This window comes from Desmodus rotundus, chromosome 12 (genome assembly GCF_022682495.2).
Source record: "Desmodus rotundus isolate HL8 chromosome 12, HLdesRot8A.1, whole genome shotgun sequence".
NCBI classification, from domain to species: domain Eukaryota; kingdom Metazoa; phylum Chordata; class Mammalia; order Chiroptera; family Phyllostomidae; genus Desmodus; species Desmodus rotundus.
In genome coordinates this window covers 51,904,161-51,930,635 of record NC_071398.1, presented here as the reverse complement: position 1 = coordinate 51,930,635, position 26,475 = coordinate 51,904,161, and the positions used below count along the sequence as shown (strand labels likewise).

General features: G+C 44.8%; 1 protein-coding gene across 1 annotated transcript; it reads left to right on the top strand.

Moving 5' to 3' along the window:
- Positions 1-10,525: 10,525 nt before the first annotated feature.
- Positions 10,526-22,017, top strand: LOC112313918 (zinc finger protein 211). The gene is made up of 3 exons (XM_071220101.1): positions 10,526-10,648; positions 13,527-13,653; positions 20,717-22,017. The coding sequence occupies exons 1-3, from the start codon at positions 10,526-10,528 to the stop codon at positions 22,015-22,017; spliced, it is 1,551 nt and encodes a 516-aa protein (XP_071076202.1).
- The last annotated feature ends 4,458 nt before the right edge of the window (positions 22,018-26,475 follow it).

Sequence of the window (26,475 nt, the reverse complement as noted above, 5' to 3'; positions counted from 1 at the left end):
TCCTCTGGGGGTGTGCAAAATAAGGGCTGGTCACCCAGCACTCTGAGCCCCCCTGGCTGTTTTAGACAATTATGGGAGAAAATGAGGCACATAAGAGCGTGAGGAGTGACCAAAGGGGTAACGGCCTTTGGGAGCCCTATTCATAGACAGCCCACTTCGGATTCCTTAGCCTTTTCCATCTCCAAACCTGGCCAGGAGAAAAGTCAACTTAAATCGTTGGCCTGCTGTGAGCTGCAGCAGCTCTCTCCAGGCCGTGTGACTTCTAGCAACTCAATTTGCATTTGAATGCCCCTTGCAGGAAGGGTAAGGAGGGGCAATGTTAGGTGTCCTGGGTAAAAGTCTTGCTTTCTCCCCTACTCAAGAAGTTGCCACACCCAGTGGGCGCAGGTCCAGCATTTAAAAGCCACAAGGGCATTCGCTACAACAGATACTCACGTGAGAGGACAAGCTGGGACAGGACCGGGACAGAACAGTAGGTTTCCCGCCAGCCACACAGGAAAGTTCACACAAGGAGAGGCACGTTATAAAAGCAATCACGACCCCATCCCTGCAGCACATTTCCTACTTAGGTTTGGCCCTTTAGAGGAGAACACAAGATTTTAGCCCGCAGTGGAAAGTGCTGGCTTTCCCAGGTTCTTTTCTCCTAACGATGCCTTTTCTTCACTCAAATTTGCTTCATTTATAAGTTACCCCCCTCCCCTTTATTTCATAATATACTCCTTAGGTCAAACGTTTGGCAACTTAACCAGGCTTAAGTTTTAAGAGGCTTATTATAATTATTTTATAATGTTAGGTATGCATATTGCAGAAGGTTCAAGTAAGTCGTAGATGGTCTGTGCAAGTGGAAGAAGGATGGCGTAGGGCAAAGGAAGTGAAGAAGGGAGAAGGGTAAGAAGGAATAAAGGAAAGAGACATACGCCACATCCATGTGTGGCATGGGAAGGAAGGATAGTCGAAGTGAAAAAGAAATAAGGAAAGTAAGGAGATACATCTTTAAAACACCATAAAATTCTAGACCTAGGAGTTCCTAGGTCCTGAGAACAATAGGGTAATTAACTCGCTACTCAGAAACAGCAGGGTGCCTGCCTTTCCAACACTGTAGGAAAAAAGTGACACTTTTATTTCTTTTAATGATTTTATTTATTTATTTTTGGAGAGGGGAAGGGAGGGAGAGAGGGAAACATCAATGTTTGGTAACCATCCTTGAGTGGCCCTTCGTGGGGTCCTGGCCTGCAATGCAGGCATGCGCCCTGACTGGCAATTGAACTGGCGACCCTTTGGTTCGCAGGCCTGTACTCAATCCCATGAGCCACACCAGCCAGGGGAAAAAAGTGACAATTTGAAATTCAGGCATTTTTTCAGCTGCGCCTGAGGCCTGAGCCTATGATCTCGGCCTACTTGCCAGCTCACTGCCTCCCAACCCACCCCCCTTTATCTCCCAAGCCCCCCACATCCCCACTCCCCCTACCCCCCCATCCCCTGGGATTTTCACAGAGATGGGCTTGCCTTTTCTTCTTAGGCACCTTCTGTGTTTTAGTCCAGTAGACCCCTGAGATGGGAGCGACCCAGGGCCACATAGGTGGCAAATATTTTGCCACAGTAGGGGGCTCTGTTACTGGATTGAACAGTATTGTATTGGCCTCCTGTCCTTGCAGAAAATATACCATATGACTAGTGCTGTTCTGAGGCAGGAGTTAAACAGGAGGGAGGAAATTCCGGAGATTCCCCAGGACTAAGATAAAGGATATTGATATAAGACAGCTCCTGTTCTGAGACTGGCTGTTCTTTCCCTTTCTGGAAAAACGCTGAATTATGATGAATCATGAATGTACCTGCACAGAAAATGCTACCTGACCCTTGCTTCATATAATAGCACTGAAATACGTTAACACTGTGGGACCTCCTTCCCCAGTGGGCAATCAAGAAAAATCATGGGAGACCACATGCACAGTAGCTTTAAAGTAATATAACTACTTGTGCATGTGCAATAAAAGCCTGCCAAAACCAGCCAGGAAATATCTGCCCTGCAAGAATAGAATCCCTCCAGCCCCTGAGGTCAATCTCTGCTCGGAGTTGGCCCGCTCCCATGTTCTGTGGAGTGTGCTATTGCTTAATAAATCTGCTCTGTCTCTTTCTGCTATAAACTCTGTGTGTTTGGTTCAATTCTTTGTCTGCGATCACCAAGCACCTGGTTACCTGTGCCCACCTGTGACAATTCTCTCTCTCTGACTCCTCGCTGGCAAGGAGTCAAACTTACAAAAGCCTTGAGATGTGCAGAAGGGGCCCAGTTCAATCAGAGCTGTTGACTTCGCCAGTAGCAAAGGGGATACAAACAGTCTGGCAAGCTGAGCTCTCAGTCTTTCGCTGGCCAGTGCATCGTGCTTCCTTCGTGTTGCCAGAGACATCTGGTAGCTTTGTGGTGGGGAGATGGGGAACGCCCTGTAAGCCACTAGTCGGCTCCTTGGGTATTCAAGGCGGATGCCTTTTGGGAGCCAAGGAGTTACAGTCTCCATTCTCTTGAGACACCAGAGATGCCTGGTAGCTTTGCGGTGGGAAAAGCAGGAGACGCCATGCATCCCACTAGTTGGCTCTGGGAGAAAAGACGGGGGACGCCTCTCCCAACCCAAGAGTTCTACTCTTTGTTTTCTTTTCCTAGGTGCACCATGGACCAAATGGGGAATAGAGGAAAATACGCCCTCTATCCCCCCAGGACCCCCATTAGGATGTGTCCTTAGAAACTGGGACAAGTTTGACCTTGAGTGTCTCAAGGCAAAGAGACTCATTTTCTTGTGTAACACAGCTTGGCCTCAGTATGAGTTGGGAGAGAGGGAGATGTGGCCCGAAAATGGGAGCAGCAATTACAACACCGTACTCCGATGACATCTGTTCTGTAGGCTAGGAGAGTGGTCGGAGCTCCCGTACGTACAAGGGGTTTTGTGTTACCTCACACTCCATCTCTTTGTTCTGGGCCAAAGGAAACATCTACTTTGGGGTTTACTGATGACATTTTAGATGACCCACTCGTAAGTTCCGCACCCGCCTCCCAGGGGGAAGAAGAGGACGTTAGCACATCTGCCTCTCAGGGGGAATCTAGCAGGCCTCAGAGCCCCGAGACCTCAACCCCTGAGTGACAACTATAACTTCTCCTCCATCCTACTCACCCATATACCCAAAGTTACCAAAGGAGGAGAAACCCAGTCCAGTGGGGCATAGTAGGAGTGGAGCCTCATATCTCCCTCCCCCTTCCGGCCTCCTACCCCTGAGAGAAGTAGCGGGCGCAGAAGGCCCTACTCAGGTACACGCGCCTTTCTCAATAGCTGACCTACAGTAGTGCGAGGAAAGGCTGGGAATTTTGTGAGCATCCCTCACACTTCATTAATTACTTCCATACCTGAACCCTTGCCTTTGATATGGCCTGGAGGGACCTTTATATAGTTATGACTACATGTCGCTCTCCAGGACACAAGCAACTAATTTGGGAAGGGGCCTGCAAACACGCAGATCAATTACACACTGAAGACCCCGGCAGTGCGAGGCCTGCAGCAGAGGCTGTCCCAGATTGTGAGCCCGGCTGGGACTGTGACACACCGGGAGGGACAGAAGTAAATCCGTCATGACACAGTGCTTGCTGGCTGGAACTAGGGCCTGTATCAAAAGGCCAGTGAGTTATGATAAGGTTAAGGAAATAACAGAAGGAAGGGAAGGGAACACTGCTCTCTTCCATCACAGACTGGCAGAGGCCTTTCAGAAGTACACTCATAGAGACCCACCCTCTCCAGAGGGCCAAGTGTTAGTAGGGAAAACTTATTGCCCAGTCAGCCCCTAATATCTGTAAAAAGCTTCAGAAATTACAAAGGGGGCCCCAAATCCCTTTGGCACAACTGATGGATATTGCCTTCTCTGTCTTCATCAATTGAGACTTAGAGGAAAGACAGGCCAAGCTACTTGCATTAGCTCTTAGTGGCAACAATGGCCATGGACAGCCACCTCAAGGTGACCCAGGAAAGTCACAAAAACATGGAGGGCACAGGGATCAAATGTGTGTTAGGTGCAAATGCCCTGACACTAGGCAAAGGAATGCAGTAGGCCACTGCCGGGGCCATGTCCCAAGCGCAGAGGAACAAACCCTAGCCTGGCACTGGAAGGCAGACTGCCCCCGTTCCCAGAGCAGAAAGGGGTCATCTCCTATGGCCATGGCTGCGCTTGAGGACTGAGGGTGCCTGTGGGGCAGTGTGGCCCCGGCCTATACCAGCATGTCAATCTCTACCGAAGAACCCCGGGTGACTCTTAATGTGACAGGTAAGAAAATTAATTTTCTTGTTGATACTGGGGCCACTTTGTCCTCAGTTCATACACTGGGCCTCTCCTCTAACTCAAGTAGTATCATAGGGGTTGAAGGATAATCTAGGACTTGTTTTTACACGCCCCCTATCACTTGTCAGTTTGAAAGCCAAATTTTAAAGCATTCTTCCCTAATTACTCCACAATGCCCCATACCATTGCTAGGACGAGACCTCTTAGCCAGATTAGGAGCTATTCTGAAGTTTCAGGAGGTACCAAATAAGGTCCTTATAATTATGTTAGCCTGTGAAGACAAGAAGGAAAATAACATCCCAGAGCAGATTTTATAAGGAGTTGACTCCCTAGTTTGGGACTCTGCAGTTCCTGGCATGGCCAGCACGGCCTAACCAGTCCAAATCCACCTAAAGCCTGGGGTAGCTTATCCCCACAAGAAATAATATCCTATCAAGCAGGAGGCCCTAGAGGGTCTGCAGCCCATCACAGAGAAGTTTATTACACACGGGCAGCTGATGCCCTGTCAGTCCCCCTGCAATACTCTAATACTCCCTGTTCCTAAGCCCACAGGTGAGGACCAGTTGGTCCAAGACTTAAGATTAATTAATGAGGCTGTAGTCCCCTTACATCCCTTTGTGGTGAAAGCTTATACTATCCTCACCCAGGTACCAGAATATACTCAATAGTGTACTGTCTTAGACTTAAAAGATGCCTTCGTTTGCATCCCTGTCCACCCAGATTCCCAATACCTATTTACATTTGAGTGGCAGACCCAAAAACAATGACCCATCAACAGTATACCTGGAGGCTTCTACCACAAGGGTTTAGAGACAGTCCCCGTCTATTCTTGAGAGTGAGCCCCCATCTATTCCTATTAGAAAAGGATCTAAGAGATTTACAGCTATGAGAAGGAGCAGTCTTACAATATGTAGGTGATATCGTAATCTGCAGCTCATCGAAGGAAGCCTCAGATTGCAACACTATCCTAACTCTGAACTTCCTTGGGGGCTGGGGATATCGAGTCTCTAAGAAAAAGGCCCACATTTCCATAGGAAACTATTTAGGCTATATCCTAACTCCAGGATCTAGGCAGCTGTCACCAGAGACAATAAAGGCAATCGCTGAGCTAACACCACCTGCTACCAAACGGCAGGTCCGCTCTTTCCTGGGAATGGCTGGGTTTTGTAGGATTTGGATCCCAAGCTTTGGACTACTTGCAAAGCCTTTGTGTGAGGCTATTAAGAGGCCAAACATCGAACCCGTTATATGAGGAAAGGAATATGATCAGGCTTTTAATAAAATCAGGCAGGTACTTGTCAAGGTGCCAGCCCTAGGCATCCCTGACTTAAACCTTTCTCTTTACACATAGCAGAGAAACCGGGAATAGCATTAGGAGTCTTAGTCTAGCAACTGGGAAGTAAACCCCAATCTGTTGTATATTTCTCTAGAAAGCTGGACAATGTAGAAACTGGGTGGATTGAAGCCTTTCCGACCAAGGTGGAGAAAGCCACAGAAGTAGCAAAGGTGCTCCTAAAAACAACAATACCCTGACTTGGTGCCCCACACTCCCCACAAAGTGATGACAGGCCTTCCTTCACCTCTAAGATCATTCGATCAGTCTCTGAGGCCCTCGGCATAAAATCTTACCTCCACTCTGCTTGGAGACCTCAGTCCTCTGGGAAGGTAGAGGGGGTGAACCAAACTTTAAAAAGAACATTAGCAAAGTTCTTTCAAGAGACTCCTGAGAACTGGGGTAAATTACTGCCTATAGCTCCCATGGGAACAAGGGGCCCCCTAAGGCTAACTCTAGGCTCAGCCATTTTGAAATGCTATATGGCAGGCCATTCCTAACTATGGATTTAATATTTGATACCACGACCCACCAAGCCGTGAAGCATATAGTAAACTTGGGGCAGGTACAAAAAGCAGGAATATGAGAATGAAGTCTTGCCTTCTCCCAAAGGAGAACTCCTAGTCACTCTCTCTCCAGGAGACTGAGTACTTCTCAAAACTTGGAGAGAAGGATCCCCTGTAGATCAACTTAGCCCTAAATGGAAGGGACCCTACCAGGTTGTCCTGAGTACCCCCATGGCTGTGAAGCCACTGGGGGTCGATAGTTGGGTTCGTATTTCCAGGGTAGAGCCGACTCCTGTTGATCCGGTTCACTCCCCAGACCAGCAGAGGAATCCAGACTCCACTTACACCTGTGAGCCGGTAAAGGACCTCAAATCCCTGTTCAAGAAGAAGAGGACTCAGACAGCAGGATGATACTACATACTCCTGTGAGCCGACGGAGGACCTCAAGCTCCTTTTGCACAGGACTACTCTTGAGTCGGATAAGTAGCTTTCTATTTTACCCCTTAACCCTTTTTACTTATGCTAAATCTCCACCTAAAACTGCCTATGAATTAGCCAATCATATGGCCCAATCTTTAAAATTAAGTTCTTCCTGTTTGTCTTTCCACCCATACCTAGGGGTATGCTCAGCCACTGGCGTCAGAACAATGGGGAAATGTCTCTGTTACCCTGGAAAAAAAGACTACATTCCAGCCCATGGGGCATCATAGCTACTCAAAACCTTGATAACTATTACCCACTAGCAGTCAACGCTCCCCTAGAGGGCCTCTATTTTTTTCATTTACTAAACCATCTACTGGTCGACTACCCCCTCTGCATTGCTGGTAGAGCTCCAGGAGGCATGCCTGTGAGAAGGCTCGCTAATAGCCAGTGCCAACAAAAGTTTCTAATCTCAGAGCCCCTCCCACAAACACTGCTTGTAGAATTCTCCTCACCTCAATACCCTGTATCTCTGGGGGAATTCCTAACCCAGGGGACGGGACAAATTTCATGTATACCTGCTTTGCAAAGCCAGCTGTTCCTAGTCTGCCTGTAGACAAAAACTCACCAAAAACAGCTTACTGCCAAGGCAGGCCATCCTATAAAGTTAATGAATTCCTCCCACAAAAAAGAGAAGACTGTATCACTCTGTGCCACAGCTCTTGGGTTGCCATACATTTTGGAACAAAGAGGGGCTCTAATGTACTGAATTCATAAATAGCACAAGTTTCTGCAATCCTATAATAGATCCCTGGTCACAGCCTCACGGGCAGCACAAGGATTACAATGGTGGGCTACTAAATACCCAAGAACCAAGCAGCTAGTCAAAGGCAGACACGTCTCTGTAGAAACCCAGCCAGTTCAGCTGGCAGAAATTGCTCTGATGGCAGAAGTACCCCTTTTGACAGGAGTCTATTGGATTTGTGGGTCCCGGGCATACTGGACCCTCCCCCCACAGTGGAAGGGAATCTGCTCCCTAGGGTTTGTTCTTCCTGACGTTTCCTTAGGGTGTGAAAATGCCTCCCTCCCATTCCCATTACGAGGACAAGGACATCTTTCCAAGAGGGCTGGTCCCCTTACTCCTTTAATAGCACTTATTGGGATTCTCTCTGTCATGGGAGCAGTGGGAGGGGATACTTTGTTAGGAATCCACCACCACCTGTCACAGAAAACAGCTGAGTCATTAACCAAAACAGGGGAAACACCTGCAGCAGTCCAAGAGCAACTGGACTCATTAGCTGGAGTCGCCCTCCAAAATCAAAGGGCAGTAGACCTCCTCCCAGCCTCAGCGGGAGGAACATGTTTGTACTTCAAGGAAGAATGTTGCCTCTATGTTAACAAGTCAGGGCAGGTCCAGCAAAACATCCAAAGCATCCTTGACTCTCCATCTAGAACCAAGAGTTCAACCTATTTTGGGATTCAAATTCATGGCCCCTGTTTTTACTTCTGCTTTTTGCAGCACCAGAATTAATTATACTAGTGACACTATTATTTGGACCCATGATAATCAACTTACTAACTACATTTATCTCTTCTAGAATAGAGGCTATATAGCTGCAGATAATTGTCATGAAAAACTATCAACCTCAGGGACTGGAGACTCCAGGCATCTGTTGTGGCCCGATGAAAGGACACGTCCCTCCGCCTCCTCTGGCCGACATACAGCATCACCGGCACTCAGAAATTCTTTACCAACTCCCAGAGAGAAAAGGGTGAGTTTCGTGGTTCTCAAGAGGCAGGGACTGCTGTCCCATCCAAGCCTGAAGCAGCTACAGAAGATGGACCTTCACTCCTCAGTAACCTCAAAATCAATTTTTTATAACCATGTCTCTCAGGGGCAGATCAGGCAGGAGACAGCATAGGAAGAGCCCTGAGACATCGCTGCTGTTACTGGCCAGCGTCTAGCATCCTGGTTGCCAGGAAACACCTTTTAGCACTTAGGTAGAATGAATAGCAAACCAAGACAGGAAGGAGGAGGGAGACATGTCTCACATGCTAACTCAGTAGTCCTGAGCCTGGTCTAGTAATACTGCCAGGTGTTCCAACGTCACAAGAAACACTATATTAGCACAGGAGGAGGGATGTCCTCGAAATTCTATGCATTGTTTCCACTATCTGGGAAAGAAAGACTTTGAAACTGTATATTCATCCCAAGGCCTGGAAGGTGGGACAGATCCACAGTCCCCAAGGAAGCAGCACATAAAACAACTTTGGGCCCTAGCTCAGTGGATTGAGTGATGGCCTGCGAACGAAAGCGTAGCTGGTTTGATTCCTAGTCAGGGCACATGCCAGGATTGTGGGCCAGGTCATGCCAGAAGTAACCACACATTGATATTTCTCTCCTTCTCTTTCTCCCTCCCTTCCCCTCGGTCTAAAAATAAATAAATTAAATCTTTTTTTAAAAAGCAAAAAATGTACTTTAAATATTTAAATAGGAAAAGACCTCCTACAGAGTATCTATTGGTTTTTAAATTTTTATTGCATGTAGGCATACACATAGTATTTAAAATTTTAATTTATTTATTTTTAAAAAGAGGGAGAGAAAGGAATAGAGAAACATAGATTTGTGCTCCACTCACTTATGCATTCATTGGTTAATTCTTGTACATGCCCTAAACTGGGATCAAACCTAGAACCTTGGAGTTAGGGTCGACCTTCTAACGAAATGAACTACCTGTCCAGGGCCCATACTACCTTGTTCATTATAATATTTCATGTAATGTAAAAGAATTCTCAGGTAATTCAGTGCTGGCCTGGGAACCACAGGGTCTCAGGATCAATTCCTAGTTCCAGCACAGCCAGGTTGCCGGCCAGATCCCCAGTAGGGGGCACATAAGAGGCAACCACAGTGATACAAGAGAAACAATGATGTTTCTCTCCGTCTCTTTCTCCCTCCCTGCTCCTATCTCTAAAAATAAATTAATAAAATCTTTTAAAAACAAATTAAGGTATATATATTGTTATTGGTCACCTATTGTTATTGCACATTTAATAGACAACAATGTGCACTTCAGAACAAAGACATTAATGTGATTATTCTTACGAGCATATTCATTTGGTTGGTCTGGAAATTTACATGAACTTTCTGGGCTAAATTCATGTAATTGCACGTCTTTGATGTCTTCAACATACACTCCATTGTGTGCGAAAAAATGTGAATTTAAGTAAGAGGCATCCGATCGTATCAGTGAGGAATCCAGTCACAATGTGGCCCGGGCAGAGCTATGACTTCTGGCTACATTAGCTACAGATGCACTTGAGTATTAGTGTATTATTTATTACATTTAATTTGCATTGTGCGGCCTACTGATACAGAATAGATATTATTGAAGACTAGGGCAACGTCCGCCAACCACATTCGGCCTGAGGGAGGCACAGGCCCCACGGCCTGAAGCAAAGGTCCGGCAGGCAATCCAGACACTAACTCGCCCAAGAAATAAGGTCCACCCGGGTGGCTATGGAGCAGATTCTGTTCTCTCACGGTATCGTTGAGGTATAAACCGCCAAATCCACCCCTGGAGTCAGGAGGGGAAGGAAATCCAGGACCCCGGCCATAGACTGTACAACCTACACTGTCTGGAAGGCAGGCGTGGAATATCACCAGACCGAGTCAATACTCAGAAAAGGCGTTTCCCTGGGGGCCCCCACTCTAGGGCGGGACTTCCGCCGGTCTCGTGCGGGTATTTCCTCTCCTCTCAGTTTCCACATTCCCGGGTCAGGCTCTGGTGATCACAGTCTGGGTGGAGAAGGCGCCAGTGCGCCGCTCCGCACAGAAGCCGTGAGGCCGAGTTCGAGGCCCGGGTGTCCGGCATCAGCGTTGGGACAGCAACCCCAACACCAGGGACACCCTGTTCGCCCGCGGGTCCCGAACACCCTCCGGCCACAGAGTCCGATGGCGGCCACCGCCCTGAGGCGCAGCGCTGAGGTGAGTGTGCAACACCGGGGCCTCCGCCCTCAGCCCACCGAGCCCAGCAGCCCCAGCCCCGGCGGCGTCTGGAATCTTAGGCGCTCATGGGTGACACACGGTGTTACCGGCTGTCGTGGCTGACCGGCCGGGGTGCCCCCTTCTAAACACGTGCAGGTGTCGTGGACCCCGAAAGGCCCGCACACTTGGCCCCGGCCTCACATCTGCTGTAAACAGTCTGAGGCGGAATCACGTCCTGACTGGGAGGCGGAGGGGTTGCACTTTTTCTCTGAGGGTCCCGGGAGCCCGGGATGGTCGTGAACCGAGAGAGACACAGGCTGTGTCGTGGTTTTGAAAGCCTTTAAGATCCTGCTGAGATAGAAAACCGACTGGAGTGTGGTGACGTGGACAGTGAGGACGGGGAAGAAGGGCCTTTGTCCAAGGTCACAGAGTTGATAAGAGGCAGCACTGAGGAGACACTTGGCCAGAGGTCACCGGACTCCAGGGCTGGGCGGGGGTACAGCTGAGACCAGCTGACCAGGGGCTGAGGGTGGTCGATTGCGTCTTCCCACAGGTTTTGAAGTTGAAAATCATTATCAAACTAGACACAGAAGGACAGGGTGTCGCTGTCCCTACCTGGTGGTGACACTACCGTATAGGGTCTAAAGACTCCTCCCTTGGTAATTTTCCAGCTTTTAAATACAGAGACCCTGGGGGTACCCCAATCCTGAGTGCAGGTCTCAGGAAATATCAAGGTGCTGGCATTTCTGGTGTCAGCGTAAGAAATATTCAAACCGTAGAGACTTTTTAAAATGTTCATTTGTGCCGAAGTGAGGACGATTTCAGGACACAAAATCTCTACGGAGTGTGAAAATTCTTTGGAAATGGCAGTTTTACCACTTATTTTATTTTATTATTACTTTTTTACCACTTATTTTATACATCAGAGTCGAAAAGGAAGACGTATAAGTTGGGAACTTGAAATCCACTGGTGATAGGTCACGGAGGTGGGAGAAAACAAAGCAGGAAAATCCCTGATATTAAATAAAAATTAAAGATGAATGGACACACAATTGTTTTATATTACTGGGTATAACATCATTAATATTTAATGAATTAACACAATAATAACACGGAATAGTTTCTTAGTCTCTGCCCTCATGCAGTGTTTGTGCCCTGAGAAAAAAGGAAATTCTCCTGACATTCCAAAGGTGTGTTAACAAATGTGCTAAATACAAAGATGGGCTCAGGTAAGATAAAAATTGACTTTCCTGCCCTGGCTGGTGTGGCTCAGTGGATTGAGTGCCAGCCTGTGAACCAAAGGGTCCGTGGTTCAATTCCCAGTCAGACACACGCCTGTGTTGTGGGCCAGGCCCCCACTTGGGGGCGCGCAAGTGGCTACCACACATTGATGTGAATTCTCCCTCTCTTTCTCCATCCTTTCCCTCTCTCTAAAAATAAATAAATAAAATCTTTAAAAAAAATAATTGACTTTTCTCAGGAAGATACAGACCTAGGACTCGACTACTTGCCATAACTCTCTTTTAGTTGGAAAGCTTTAATTTCAGACCACACGTAGGGAAGGGTCTTTTCAGTCTCTCAGTTCCTAAGGCCATCTCAGAGATCCCCGCCCCTGCCCCTGCACCAACACCACCCCTCACCCCCACCCCCACCCCCGCCGCAAACTGGTCAGGTTTAGTACGTGCTCTCGTCCCTTTTTTTCTTTTACGCTGGTCCACAGAGCCAGCCAGTGTAAGCATTGGTGGCTGGTTGTCTGGGAAGGGACACCTGCACCTCCAAATGCTTGGAGATGCCACAGAGCTGGGAATAGGTCCCTCAGTCTCCTTTGTTTGTGTTAAAAACAAGGTGCAAGGGGGTGGAGAATCAGACTTGCAAAGTAGCCAAATGATAATTTGGGCATCTATTAGGGAGATAATGGGGTGTTTGCGTAAAAGAAAGGAGTTGGACTCTCCTGGGTGTAACAGGATCCATCTGGCTGCCTGTTACAGATTATGGAGACAGATTATGGGGGTTAATGGAAGAGGCCAGAAGCTCTGGATCCTGGGACTTATTATCCATAGGCGAGGTGATGGCACCAAGCTGGGCCTCAGAGATAGGAGAAAAGGTTGGATTCTTGGTCCATCTTTTATTATTTTATTGAATATTTTTTCCATTACCTCTTATCTTCCTTGTATCTTCTTCCACCTCCATCCACCCTCTTCCGCTTTATATTTTTTAAGAAGGGCAAGCATAGTTTCGGTTTTTGCAGTTACAGGAAGAAGGAAAGGTTTCCAAAGCACCCCAATGTTTTTGGTCCTAGCAGGTAAAGCAGTACAGGTTCCATCAACTGGGCTGGAGATGATGGAGGTAGGTTAATTCCCTTTGGGAATATCAAAAAGTTCTTTTAGTTTACACTTTTATCAGTTACAAAGACCATGTGGAAACATCTTGTGAGCAGCTAACACATGGGTCTGAAACCTGTGGAAGGGTTGAGGATGGGGTCATGCAAAAGTGGAGGCTCTTTTACACAGGAGGGTGAAGGGGACAGAGCTGAGGGAGCAAAATTGGGTGTAAAGCTGTGAAGCAGGGAGAGATCACACAGTGTGTGCATAGCTAGAGGAAGTGTGAGCTGATGACCCTGGGTTCTTGGTATTTGGATTTACGTACAAAGCCTAAGCCCATATATGTCTGTGTTTTGGAGACATGATCTGGAAGTTGCAGTGGAATTGTTTAGCAGGTACGAAGTGGCCCTGCAGGCATGGCCCTGGGTGTAGATGGCATTTATCTGCCCCACTTCCTCTTATCCTGCCTGTCTTTGCTGTGGATGATGTGAGAGGTGAATGAGACTGTGATGCGACAGCAGGCAGCTGTGGCACCAAGTTCTGCTGTTTCTCTGAAGGAGTGGGCTGTAAGGGGTTGGGTGTGGGGAAGAGCAGGATATAGGGTCTCAGACTGACTGTTCCAGATTCATTTGTATTAATTCTGACAGGTTGTTGTGACCTTTGAGGATGTCGCCGTGCACTTCTCCAGGACAGAATGGCGCCTCCTGGATGAGACTCAGAGACGCCTGTACCTCCATGTGATGCTGGAGAACTATGCTCTCATATCATCGCTGGGTAAGACACCGACTCTCCCTGAGCACTCTTTTTGCCTTGCCTGTAGCCCCCTTCCTCAGGGTTGCAGTTTGCTGCTTCTACCCTAAGCTCTACGGGTCCTGACCTGACTTGTTCCCAGGGAAGATGGATAGCAGCAGCTGCTCTGGAGCTTGCCCCTGATCATTTCTGTAGGGGTGGTTTTTTTTGTTTCAATGCCCTCGATTTTAATAAACTAACTCACAGTTAAAAAAAAAAAAAAAAAAAAGACTTTCTCACCAGAGACCTAGTCTGGGCTTTGCATGTCCCCTTTGCCCTTCATTTCCTCAGGGGTGGCTCTGTCCTCCCATGTGGACTGTGGGCACTCTTCACTTCCCCAGTGTTCTGGGTCGATCCTGGACTTGGCAGGGCTGGTTTGCTTGCACTGCCCCCTACCCTCCCCGCTGCCCCCACACCTGCTGTACAGAACCCTCATAGGGAACAATTTGACCTCAGTAGTATTGTTAGAAGCCAAATAGATTGAACATTGAGTAGTGAGAAAAAGTATTTTTTTATATTCTCGAACATTTCTACAACTATATATTTTTTATCCTCACTGCAAAATATATTTATTGATTGTCAGAGAAAGAAGAGAGGGAGAAGGAGAAATATCAACGTGAGAGAGGAGCATCAATCAGTTTCTGCCTATACACACCTTTAACATGCGATTGTCCCCGCAACCTACGTTTGTGCTGTGACCAGGAATCAAACCTGCAGCCTGTGGTGCATGGGACAGTGCTCTAACTAACTGAGCCACTTGGCCAGAGCTGGATAACATACTGTGCATATATTTATTAGCTCTGTTTTGTCAGTAGTGTTTTCAAATTTCAATAATTCCTTTTGCTTTCAAAATGGATGATCTACTCATGTTGGAAGAGGAATATCCAAGTTGTCTGGTAGTCTTACATTGCGTTTTCCACTTTCAGGTCCCATTATATTTGCTTATGTACTTAGGTGCTCTGTAGTTGGGTACATAGTAATTAAATTGTTATCCTCCCACTCTCTTGGTGTTATTTGCATGAAATATTTTTTGAAAGATTTTATTTATTTTTAGAGAGAAGGGAAGGGACAGAGAGACAAACATCAATTTTGGTTGCCTCTTGCGCGCCCCCTACTGGGGAGCTAGCCCACAATGCAGGCCTGTGCATTGATTGGGAATTGAAAGGTTAGCCCTTTGTTTGACAGGCCGGTGCTCAATCCACTGAGCTACACCAGCTAGGAATATTTTTTACATCTCTTCATTTTCAGCATATTTGTGTCCATAAGGATTTAATGAGTCTCTTGGAAGCAGCATATGTTGCGTCTTGGGAACTTTTTTTTTTTGCAATACAATGTAAGCCCATCCAGGCGCGAGTGAGTTTATTTATTTATTTATTTATTTATTTTATTTGTTTAATTTTTAAGTACATTGACATACATCATTATATTTGTTTCATGATTAGACATTGTGTAACTTACTAAGTAAGTGATCATCTCTATAAATCTCCCACCCATCTGACACCACACATAATCAGTAGAATGCTATTGACTGTATTTCCTAGGCCGTACTTTTTACCTCCCCATGAGTTTCGTGTAACTGCCCATTTGTACTTTTTAATCTCTTCACCTTATTCACCCACCATGCGAATTGTTTTTTAAAGATTATTTATTTATTTTTCTTTTGAGGAAAGAGAAGGGAGGGACAAAGAGAGGGAAAGAAATATCAATGTATGGTTGCCTCTCACTTGTCCCCCAAGTGGAACACACCCACAACCCAAGTACGTGCCTGACTGGGAATCAAAACTGTGACATTTTGCTCTACAGTCCGTGCTCAATCCACTGAGCCACACCAGCCTGGACTGAATTTTTATAAGTTTTTCCTTGAAACAAACTGATGCCTATGGCCAGGACATAAGATCTCAAATGCTTCTGGGTATTGTGTTTTTTATCGCTTCCCTCACTCTATGTCTTTGATCGGAGAATTTCTTGAAGAACCTACTGTTACCACCTTGTCGTGTTTTCTGCCTCTTGTGGAGTTCCTTTATTGCCTTCCTATTTTGCTCTCGTGTGTGTGTGTGTGTGTGTGTGTGGTTTGGTTCCTTTCCCTTTTGTACAGGCATTACATAGGATTGTGATTGTCGTTTGTTGTTTTTAGACTTAATAAAACTCATACTCTTAACAGTTCATTGTAATCTGAAAACAGCTTCACCGCATGCAGAACTTCTATCCTGTCATTCTCTTCGACATCACCCTTTCTGTGCGTTCACGTCACACTTCACATCTTTCTATGTTGTGTACCTATTGACATATACTGTCACCATTGTTATTCTCACTACACTTTATTTCTGTCCTTTACAGTAGAGTTAAATGAAGTACATCCACCAATGACCTGTCTTAGTATTATGAACCTGATGACATCCCAACCTTACCAGAGAGTTTTACACTTTCCCACAGTTTCCTGTTTCTTTTTTTAAAATATGTTTTATTGATTATGCTACTACAGTTGTCCCATTTCCCCCTTTTATTCCCCTCTACCCTGAGTACCCCCTCCAACTCGCATTCCTCCCCTTTAGTTCATGTCCGTGGGTCATATATATATAAGTTCTTTAGCTTCTACATTTCCTATACTATTCTTAACCTCCCCCCATCTATCTTCTACCTACCATTTATGCTCCTTATTCTCTGTACCTTTCCCCCTCTCTCCCCACCCACTCCCCCACTGATAACCCTCCCTGTGATCTCCATTTCTGTGATTCTGTTCCTGTTCTAGTTGTTTGCTTAATTTGTTTTTGTTTTGTTTTAGGTTCGGTTGTTAATAACTGTGAGTTTGTTGTCATTTTACTGTTCATAGTTTTTATCTTCTTTTTCTTAGATAAGTCCCTTTAACATTTCATATAATAAGGGCTTGGTGTTGATGAACTCTTTTAACTTGACCTTATCTGGAAAGCACTTTATCTGTCCTTCCATTCTAAATGATAGCTTTGCTGGATAGAGTAATCTTGGATGTAGGTCCTTGCCTTTCATGACTTCAAATACTTCTTTCCAGCCCCTTATTTCCTTCAAGGTTTCTTTTGAGAAGTCAGCTAATAGTCTTATGGGCACTCCTTTGTAGGTAACTGTCTCCTTTTCTCTTGATGCTTTTGAGATTCTCTCCTTATCTTTAATCTTGGATAACTTAATGATGATGTGCCTTGGTGTGTTCCTCCTTGGGTCCAACTTCTTTGGGACTCTGTGACTTCCTGGAAGTCTATTTGCTTTGCCAGATTGGGGAAGTTCTCCTTCATTACTGTTCAAATAAGTTTTCAATTTCTTGTTCTTCCTCTTCTCCTTCTGGCACCCCCATAATTTGGATACTGGAACATTTCAGGTTGTCCCAGAGGTTCATAAGTCTCTCCTCATTTTTTTGAATTCTTGTTTCTTCCTTTTGTTCCGGTTAGATGTTTATTTCTTCCTTTTGTTCCAAATCGTTGCTTTGAGTCCTGGTTTCCTTCCTGTCGCTGTTGGTTCCCTGAATATTTTCCTTTATTTCACTTAGTATAGCCTTTATTTTTTCATCTAATTTACTACCATATTCAACCAATTCTGTCATCATCCTGATTACCAGTGTTTTGAACTGTGCATCTGATAGATTGGCTCTCTCTTCATTGCTTAGTTGTATTTTTTCTGGAGCTTTGATCTGTTCTTTTATTTGGGCCATTTTTTTGTTTTGGGGCTCCTGTAGTAAGGGGCGGAGCCTTAGGTGTTCACCAGGGCAGGGCAACCCACGTGGCTGTGTTGTGACGCTGTGTGTGTGTGTGGGGGGGTGGCGCTGAGAGAGAACAGTGCCGCTTGCTCCGCTCTCTGCCAGCTTTCAGTCACTTCCCCCATTATCCACAGTCAAATTGGGCCCTTCTGGTGCTGATTGCCAGGTGGGTGGGCTTGTGTACATTCTTGGACCCTATTGGTCTCTCCAATGAACTCTTCTCTGAGGCTGGGAGTTTCTTCCACTGCTGCCTCAACCCCCGCTGGTGTTTTCAGTCAGAGGTTTGAGCTTTATTTCCCCATGCTGGAGCCTTGGGTTGCATGGTCTGTCTTGCTCCCCAGTTGTTCCTCCTGGTTTATCTGCAGGCGAATGCAGGACCACCCACTCCACTGGCCACTGCCTTTCTGTGAGTCCTCTCTGTCCCTCCTATCAGTCTAGATGAGCGTTTCTTCTTTAACCCCTTGGTTGTCAGACTTCCATGCGGTCAATTTTCTGTCATTTCTGGTTGTTTTTTGTTTTTAAATTTGTTGTTGTCCTTCTTTTGGTTGTGCGAGGAGGCACAGTGTGTCTACCTACGCCTCCATCTTGGCTGGAAGTGCCTCACCCGGCCTGGAGGGCTCCTGAGGCCGGATGTTGTGGCGGGGTCCCCAGTTTCCTGTTTCTATGTAGTATTCCTTTACTTCAGCTCAGAGATCTTTTTTTTTTTTTTTTTTTTTCCTTTTTGGCATTTCTAGTAAGTCAGGGTGAGTGGAAATTAACTTCTTCACCTTTTGTGTTTCCAGGAAAGTTTTTTTCTTGTGACTTCTGAAAATGAGGCTTTTGGGATAAAGTATTGTGTTTTGCAGATGTTTTCTTTAGTGTTTTAAATATATCATTTGACATTCTCCAAGTCTGCAAGGTTCCTTCAGAGAAATCTGTTGCTGGCTTATGGGAGTGCTGTCCTTTCATGAGGAGTTTCTATTGTCTTTGGTCTTTGAAAATTTTTTTTGGTTTTGATATTTGACTCTTTTATTATAAAATGTCCTGCTGAAACCCTGTTTCCATTGAATGTGTACAGGGACCTGGGAGGATGTTGAACATGGCCATTCACATTCTTTTTCATATTTTGAAGTCAATCTTTAACTCATGTTTTGAAATATTTTTTTTATGCTTTGCCTTCCCCTCCCATTTATCTGTGTGTCATTTTCTCTCTTTACCCCCTTTCCTGGGGCTCCCATGATGCAAATACAAGTTATCTCTGTGACATTCCAAAGTTCACCAGGTCCGTCCTCACATGGAGGATTTTAAATCACCTGCCTCTGAGGCGATGCATTTATTTTAGTCCTTGATCATGTCTGCTTTTGAAAGTCTTTTGCATTTTTCATTTTATTTATTGTATTCTTCAACTTCCAATTTCTGTTTCTATTTTTTGATTTCTGTTCTGTGATCCCCATGTTTTGTTCCCATATTTGTTAATTATGTTGAGTTCCTTGTGTATTCGCTTGTACCTTACTGGAGTTTTTGGAAATGATTATTTGTTTTATTTTTTGGCAATTTATATTCCTCTATCTTTTAACTTAATTTTTTAACACTGTGATGTTCCTTTTGTCATTCTTTTAATATCTTCCTTTATCTTAGTATCAATGTCTGATATTTGATACAGCAGCTTTTTTTTTCTTTTTTTTGGACTTCAGGAACCAGTCCCAGGTAGAGGAACAGTTTTGTCTGCATGTGCATGTGAGAGTGCTGCCTAGCCCTGGCTGTGTTTCTCTCCCTGTCTTTCTCTCTCCTTCCCCTCTCTAAAAAATAAAATAATTTTTTTAAAGAGTGTTTCCTAGGTGGTGTGTTGTGTTTTGGGCTGACAAGAACCTTCATTTCCCATCGTTCTTGCTTCCCCATGACCAAGGTCAGCGTTGTGAAGATTGAAGGGGTGCTCAGTGGTCGGGGCTGCAGTTTTCCAAATATTTAGTGATCTCTTGGAGTCTTTGGTGGCACGAAGCAGGCCACTAGAGTCAATGGTAGCACAAGTTCAGTGTCTCTCAGAAGTTCTTACCTTTGTGTTTTAATCTAACCCTGTTTCTTGAGGCAGTCTTTCCTGCTATCCTTTTGTGTAGCTCTTTCTATTATGCTCCACCTTGTAGGTCTTTGAAATAACTGGCCTCATTAGCCTCTTTCCTTATCCTGAAGGGATGCTGTTTAGCATGGATAATTGTCTAATTATTCTTGAAGGGGGTTGAATACTGGTATTTTTTTTTAAGATTTTATTTATTTATTTTTAGAGAGAGAAGGGAAGGAGAAAGAGAGGGAGAGAAACATCAATGTGTGGTTGCCTCTCATGCACCCCTCACTGGGGACCTGGCCCACAACCCAGGCATGTGCCCTGACTGGGAATCAAACCGGTTCATGGGCCTGCGCTCAATCCACTGAGCCACACCAGCCAGGGCCGAACATTGGTATTTTTTATTCTGCCATCTTGCTGTTATCACTCATGTAGATGTTGTTCTTTGGGATTTTGGTGCAGAATTGGTTTATGACTTTGTTGGTCAGTCTTCTCTTCTGCTTTCTCTCTAGAGTTGAATCATTAGTATTCCATGTAATTCCTTTAAGGGGAGGGGAGGGAACAGGCCTTTGTGCATCACAAGAGGGACAGGCATCCAGCTGTGGCAGGATAGGCTCACAGGGGGTCTGGCATTGATGAATGGCATTTGGGGCATTTTGATTTCAAGGGTTAGTTAAAACCTAATGAGGAACTTGTTCTCTTTAACTGTCATTTTGTCACTTGCCAGTGGCCACACATTAATCAACTTGTCCCTTCCCAGTGTTGACACGTTGCCAGTTTGTTACTTTTAATAATTGTCCCTTGCACTCTTGACTTCCAGCCACAGGTAATCTCCACCTATCTAGCCTGTACACCACAACCCTTTGTCTGAGGAGTCTTTCTGGTGCGCTCTAACATTATGATCAATGCACGGTGCACCCTGAAGTGTGCACGTATTTGTGCACAACCCTAGCACAGCCTGTGCTCCTCTGTGGTTGATTTTCATGGTTTGGGGCACATTTACATCCTCTATAAAGCCTTATAACACAAGCAGGAAGGGTTTTGCACGCAGCCCCTAAGAAAGGAATATGTTGTAAAGCCAGTCTCTATTCTTTGTGTCTTGCTGCTTCTGCTCTCCTTCAGTTCATGAGTTGCCCATTGTTACAGCCCTGAGGTGCTTTTTTCGAGACTCTCCTTTGTCTTGGAAACCATCCCATAGAATCATGCCAGATGTTACAGAGCTAAATTAGTGAGGAGACCCTGCTCACTATAGGTCAGTATATACTTCACCAGCGTTTGTTTTTCTTTAGGTTGCTGCTGTGGAGCAGAGGATGTGGAGGCACCCACTGAACACAATATTAGTGGAAGAGTCTCAAAGGCTGTGAATCTGACGTCAGCGCTGTCTTCCCAGAAGAGCCACCCATGTGAGAGGTGTGGGTGTGTCTTGAGAGACATTTTCCTCTTGCTTAAACAGCAGGGAACCCACCAAGTCCAAACTCTGCTGCGGTGTGGGGCATGTGCAAAACCATTTTATTTCAGTGCACAGCGTCGCCAGCTCCAGGAGCAGGACACAACGCAGAATTGTTTCATAAGCAGTGTGGACAGGGTCTCCCTTGCAGACAGCTGCAATTCCCGTGTGTCGAGGAAGCCTTGTATATCCATTCAGGTTGCAAATTGCTTCCTCATCAGCTCCGGACACCTTGAACAACTGGCTGCTTACACCATGCACAGGGAAAATGAAATCTCTGGATCTGTAATGACTTTTCAAACTCCAAAATATTCCACTGCAAGAGAACACAAGAAAGCCAGCGGCTCTGATGACACCCTTGTTGAGGACCAGAGATCCCTTACTAGAAGACAGTGTATTTTGTGTTGTGAATGTGGCAAGTCTTTTTCCAGAATTTCCGCCCTCCATATTCATCAGAGAGTTCACACAGGAGAAAGGCCTTATAAGTGCGGTACCTGTGGGAAAGCTTATATCCGTAGCTCTGACCTCCGTAAACATGAGAAAGTTCACTCTGCAGAAAAGCCTTATGCGTGCACTAAATGTGGGAAGTCTTTTAAGCAAAAATGTGCCTTTAATTCTCATCAGAGAGTTCATACCGGAGAAAGACCTTATAAGTGTAGTCAGTGTGAAAAATCGTTCACCAGTAGATCTGTCCTCCTTTTTCATCAGAAAGTTCACACTGGAGAAAGGCCTTATGTGTGTGGTGAATGTGGGAAATCTTTCAACAGTAGCTGTTCCCTCCATCGTCACCACAAAGTTCACACTGGAGAAAAGCCTTATAAGTGTGGTGAATGTGGGAGATCTTTTACCCGTAACTGTAGCCTCCGGTATCATCACAGAATTCATACTGGAGAAAGGCCTTATAAGTGCGATGAATGTGGAAAATCTTTTTCCCAAAACTTTACCCTCCATCGTCATCAGAAAATTCACACTGGAGAAAGGCCTCATAAGTGCGGTGAATGTAGTAAATCTTTTACCCACAGATCTGACCTTCGTAAACATCACAGAGTTCACACTGGAGAAAGGCCTTATAAGTGTGGTAAATGTGAGAAATCTTACACCACTTGCTCTTCTCTCCATTATCATCAGAAAGTACATGATTGAGAAACACCACGTGAGTGCAGTGAACACGGACCATCCTGTACGTGAAGCTCTGCCCTCTGCTTTCATCAAAGTGTTCGCACTGGATAAAGTACTCATGAGCGCACTGAATGGGAAATCCTTTTTGTGTACCGCTCACCTCAATTCCCATCAAATTGTTCACACCCAGAAACACTTAATAGTGTGGTGGGAGACCTTTTATCTGTTGCATTAACTACCATTTTTAATAGAGACTACAAACATGAGCAAAGTTTTATGGCTGCACGGAATGTGAGAAATGTTTTATCAGTAACCTTCATTTTCCTGAAAGACTTCACATTTGGAGAAAGACCTCATGAGTGCAGTGAAAGTGGGAAACACTTCTGTAGCTGTCCCCTCGGTTGTCATCAGAGTCACCCTGGAGAGTGGCCTAATGCCTGCAGTGATTTGGGAAATGTTTTTCTTGTATCAGTGACTTCCACTAGTATGACGGAGTTTATACTGCCGAAATGCAATTTGAGTGATGTGAATGTGAGAATTTTCTTTTTAAAGATTTTATTCATAGACAGAAGAGAAGGGAGGGAGAGAACCATCAAGGTGTGATTGCCTTTCGTGTACCACCTGCTGGGGATCTGGCCCACAACCCAGGCACGTGCCCTGACTGGGAATCGAACTGGTGACCCTTTGTTTTATAGGCCAGCGCTCAATCAATTGAGCCACACCAGCCAGGGCAAATATGAGAAATATTTGAACTGTAGCCATTCCCTTCGTTGTCATCAGAAAATTCACAATGTCTAAGTTCTTATAACTTAAGGAAATTTTGGAGATCTTTTATTATCTATCTGTTGCCTTTGTTATCTTCTGAGAAGTCACACAGGAGAAACATTTTTATATACAGGCAATATGAGAATTTCTTCTGTAGCACAATCCTCCATTATATTCCCAGTTTCACTCTAGTGAAAGGCCTTATGAGTACAGGGAGTGTGGGAAAATATTTTTTGATTCTTTCTCCTTTCTTATCAGAGTTGACACAGGAGATAGGTTGTATGATGACATGAAATGTGGGAGATCTTTCACCACGTGTCCATAGGCGTGTTAATCATAGTTCACACTGGTGAAAGGCTTCCAGCATGAGGTAAACATGGGAAATCTTTAGCCGTGAGACTTTACTATTTTGATGTTGGGGAGTTGTCACTTTGTAAAATGTTAGATTGTAGGAAATGGTTTTTTGTTTTTTTTTTCAGTGTAATGATACTGAAAAAAACTTTCTGAAAAGTCTGAATTTAATTATATATGTTCACAGTATGGAGATGTCTCAGATAGTTAATGTTTAAATTTTGAAATAACTTACAAAGTATGACCTAAACTAACTGTGCATTTATGCATTCATGGCTACTGTGCATGATGCTTGCATTCCCCCACTCTAACAAAGTGTTAATTTGTTTAATTTTTATAATTTTAGCTCTTTTCATATATATGGCATCCCTTTTTTGTTCTATTTGCATTTCTCTAAGGATTTATGAAAAGCATTTTTCTGGAGAGTATGTAGTGGGGATTTATTTTTAGTGTATTATGTGCTTTTATACTTTACCTATTATTTTATCATTTTGGGCTACTCTCCTTTAAAAAATGGGAGAGTTAGCCCTGGCTGGTTGGCTCAGTAGATTGAGCATCAGCCTGTGAACCAAAGGGTCACTGGTTCAAACCCCATCAGGGAACATGTTGTTTGCAGCCAGGTCTCCAGTGGAGGGCACCGAGAGGCGACCACACATTGATGTTTCTCTCTCTCTCTTTCTCCCTCCCTTCCCCTCTGTCTAAAATAAATTTAAAAAATATTTTTAAAAATTGGAGAGTGAAACAACTAATACCTATATCATCCATTTTTACTCCTTGAATAACAAATAATTTTTGTTAATAATTTTATGAAATATTGTTTTCATGGAATAATTCCTTTTAATAGTAAATATATCTAAATTATTTGGATTCTTATATAGTGTACACAATGTAGTAGATACATATCATATACTTTAAAGAATAATCTGCATTATTAACCCGCTTCTTCGCTTTTGTAAATTCAAACATTTAATAATATAATGATTTTTCCTTCTAAGTTTTCAGGCCTTTCTGTGGTCTTCCACCTGGGGTTGCTGGGCCGCAGCGGGACTTGAAGGTGCACCAGGTGGTATGAGGATCAATGGGTACTTGTTGCATCCAAAAGCCCTCCCAGAAGCCAAAGACAAGAAAACAGTGATTGGACTCCCCAGATCTTAGCAGTCTCGTTTAAATCTTAGATTATTGACCATAGTTATGGTTACAGAAAAGTGATTCAGTCCATAGGCCTCTATAGGTTTAAATAGGGATATAAAGCAACCTTGCTCTGGGTTCGGTGGCACAGAAGGTTTAATGTCCTCCAAACCAAAAGGTAGTGTGTTTAATTCCTAGTCGGGGAACATGCCTATGAGTCAGTCCAGTTCCCAAGTTAAGGGAGTGGGAGAGGCAAACAATTAATGGTTTTGCACTTCAATATTTCTCTCCCTCTTTCTCCCTTGCTTACCCTCTCTAAAATCTAGAAGATAAGATATTTTTAAGAAAGAGCTGCCCTTATAAAGGACACATGGACAAAATCAAGGGGGAGGGTAGAGGTGGGGGAGCGAGGTGGGTTCGGTTGGGGTGGGGGTGGAAGGATGGGGAGAAAAGGCATACAACTGTAATTGAATAACAATAAAAATTAAAAGAAAAAAAAAAGAAAGCTGCCCTCATCTCTGAAAGTTTTTCAGGGCTTGCTTTTTTATCATTATTATTTTCAATCCTACCTACACCCTGGAAATTAGTAACTGTTATTGTGCTTCTGGGAAAAATAGGATCGAGAAGAAGAAGGGGTTTATCCAAGGTCACAGAGCAGACAATTGTCAGATTGAAGTGCCCGGATTCGAACATGTGAGTCTGGTTCCAGGGCTGGGGACAATTTCTATCAAGCATATTAGGCCCTCAGCACAAGGCAGGAGGGAAGCAAACGTCAGGGACATTAGAAACTTGGCTAGCTGCTGTTTTCATTGTTTTAAATATTGTGAATTTTCTGCATTTTATTGGTGTCTTAGGGTGCTTAACATCTGCCTCACAGTCTTCATGGGAACCCTATCTGTCATTTCCAGTGGTCTCTCCCAGGGAACCTACTTTGATTCTTAGATGCATTTTGTCTCCCTCCTTTTTGAGCTTAGTGCACAGCTCGCACTAATGAGACCCCAATGACTCACAGCTGGGTCTTTCTGCACATTCACTTACCTTTTGCATTTCAGGCTAGGATATTATGTACTCTGGTGAGTATTATGCACTCTGTTTGATTGTTCAAGGGTTTTTTGTACACGTCACTGACCACCTCCCTGCGGTACTGAGAACGGCTGGACCTGAGACCTGGAATGTATTCAGAAGTGATGCTGGAGACCTATTGCTTTGTTATCTACTTAGTGGAGCGTTCACCACTTCTTCAATCAGGAAAGTGTCCTCTTGATCCTGTATCCCAGGTGTGTCCAGCCTGTGGCCCTGGCACACATGCAGCCCAGATGGTTATTAATGTGGCCGACACAAAATTATAAACTTACTTACAACATTATGACATTTATTTGAGATTACCTGTTGTAATGTATTTAATCTGTGGCCCAAGACAACCCTTTCAGTGTGGTGCAGAGATGCCAAAACATCAAGTACTAGCTGGATGAGGGATTGAGGCCACCATATGTTCCCTGCGGCCCTGACCGTGTTCAGCAACCACATCCCCCTTTCTACCCTCCCCGTGTCTGCACCAGAGATATTTCAGCAGGGACTAGTCCTTCTGAACAGATTCTTTTCCTGATTGCTCGTGACAGGCCCGTGGCCCAAATCAGGTTGGGTCTATGTCTGCACAGCCTTATTAGCATTGTTATGCTCATTGCTTTTTCAAGAATGGGATGAGTCTGCATCATCTTTGGTGGTGATGTTTACAATCTGATCTTGTGCTCCTAACAACATGATCCATCTAAAGGCACCAGGTGGCATGCATGGACGGTGTCTGAAAATCGGCCTGTTTCCCCTTGGTGTTTCCTCCTCACTGCTGTCAGTAGAATGCCTTGGATTAGTGCTGAATCTCTAAAGCCTTTCTAAGTCTTAGTGATTATCCAGTTGCCACATGGAGCAGCCCTCAGCAGCCCTTGTAAGCTACCTGGGACTTGAGAATTATTTTGTTGTCATTGCATTTCCATGGTAACCTATCACTAGTTGTAAGTCAAACTAATTTCCCCAGTTATTGAAGAAATACAAGTACACATTTTAGCATGCAGTGTATACAAGAAAAATTGCGCAGGTCACGTTCAAAAGAGTAATAACCATGGGCACAGCTACGTCCCCTAAGCAGAGCTCAGGTGTCAGGTCATTTGCAGGCACAGTTCAGTCTCCTCCTGCTGAACTCTAAGATCATCCCCAGCCCTTAGCTTTAAGTTTCTTTACAGA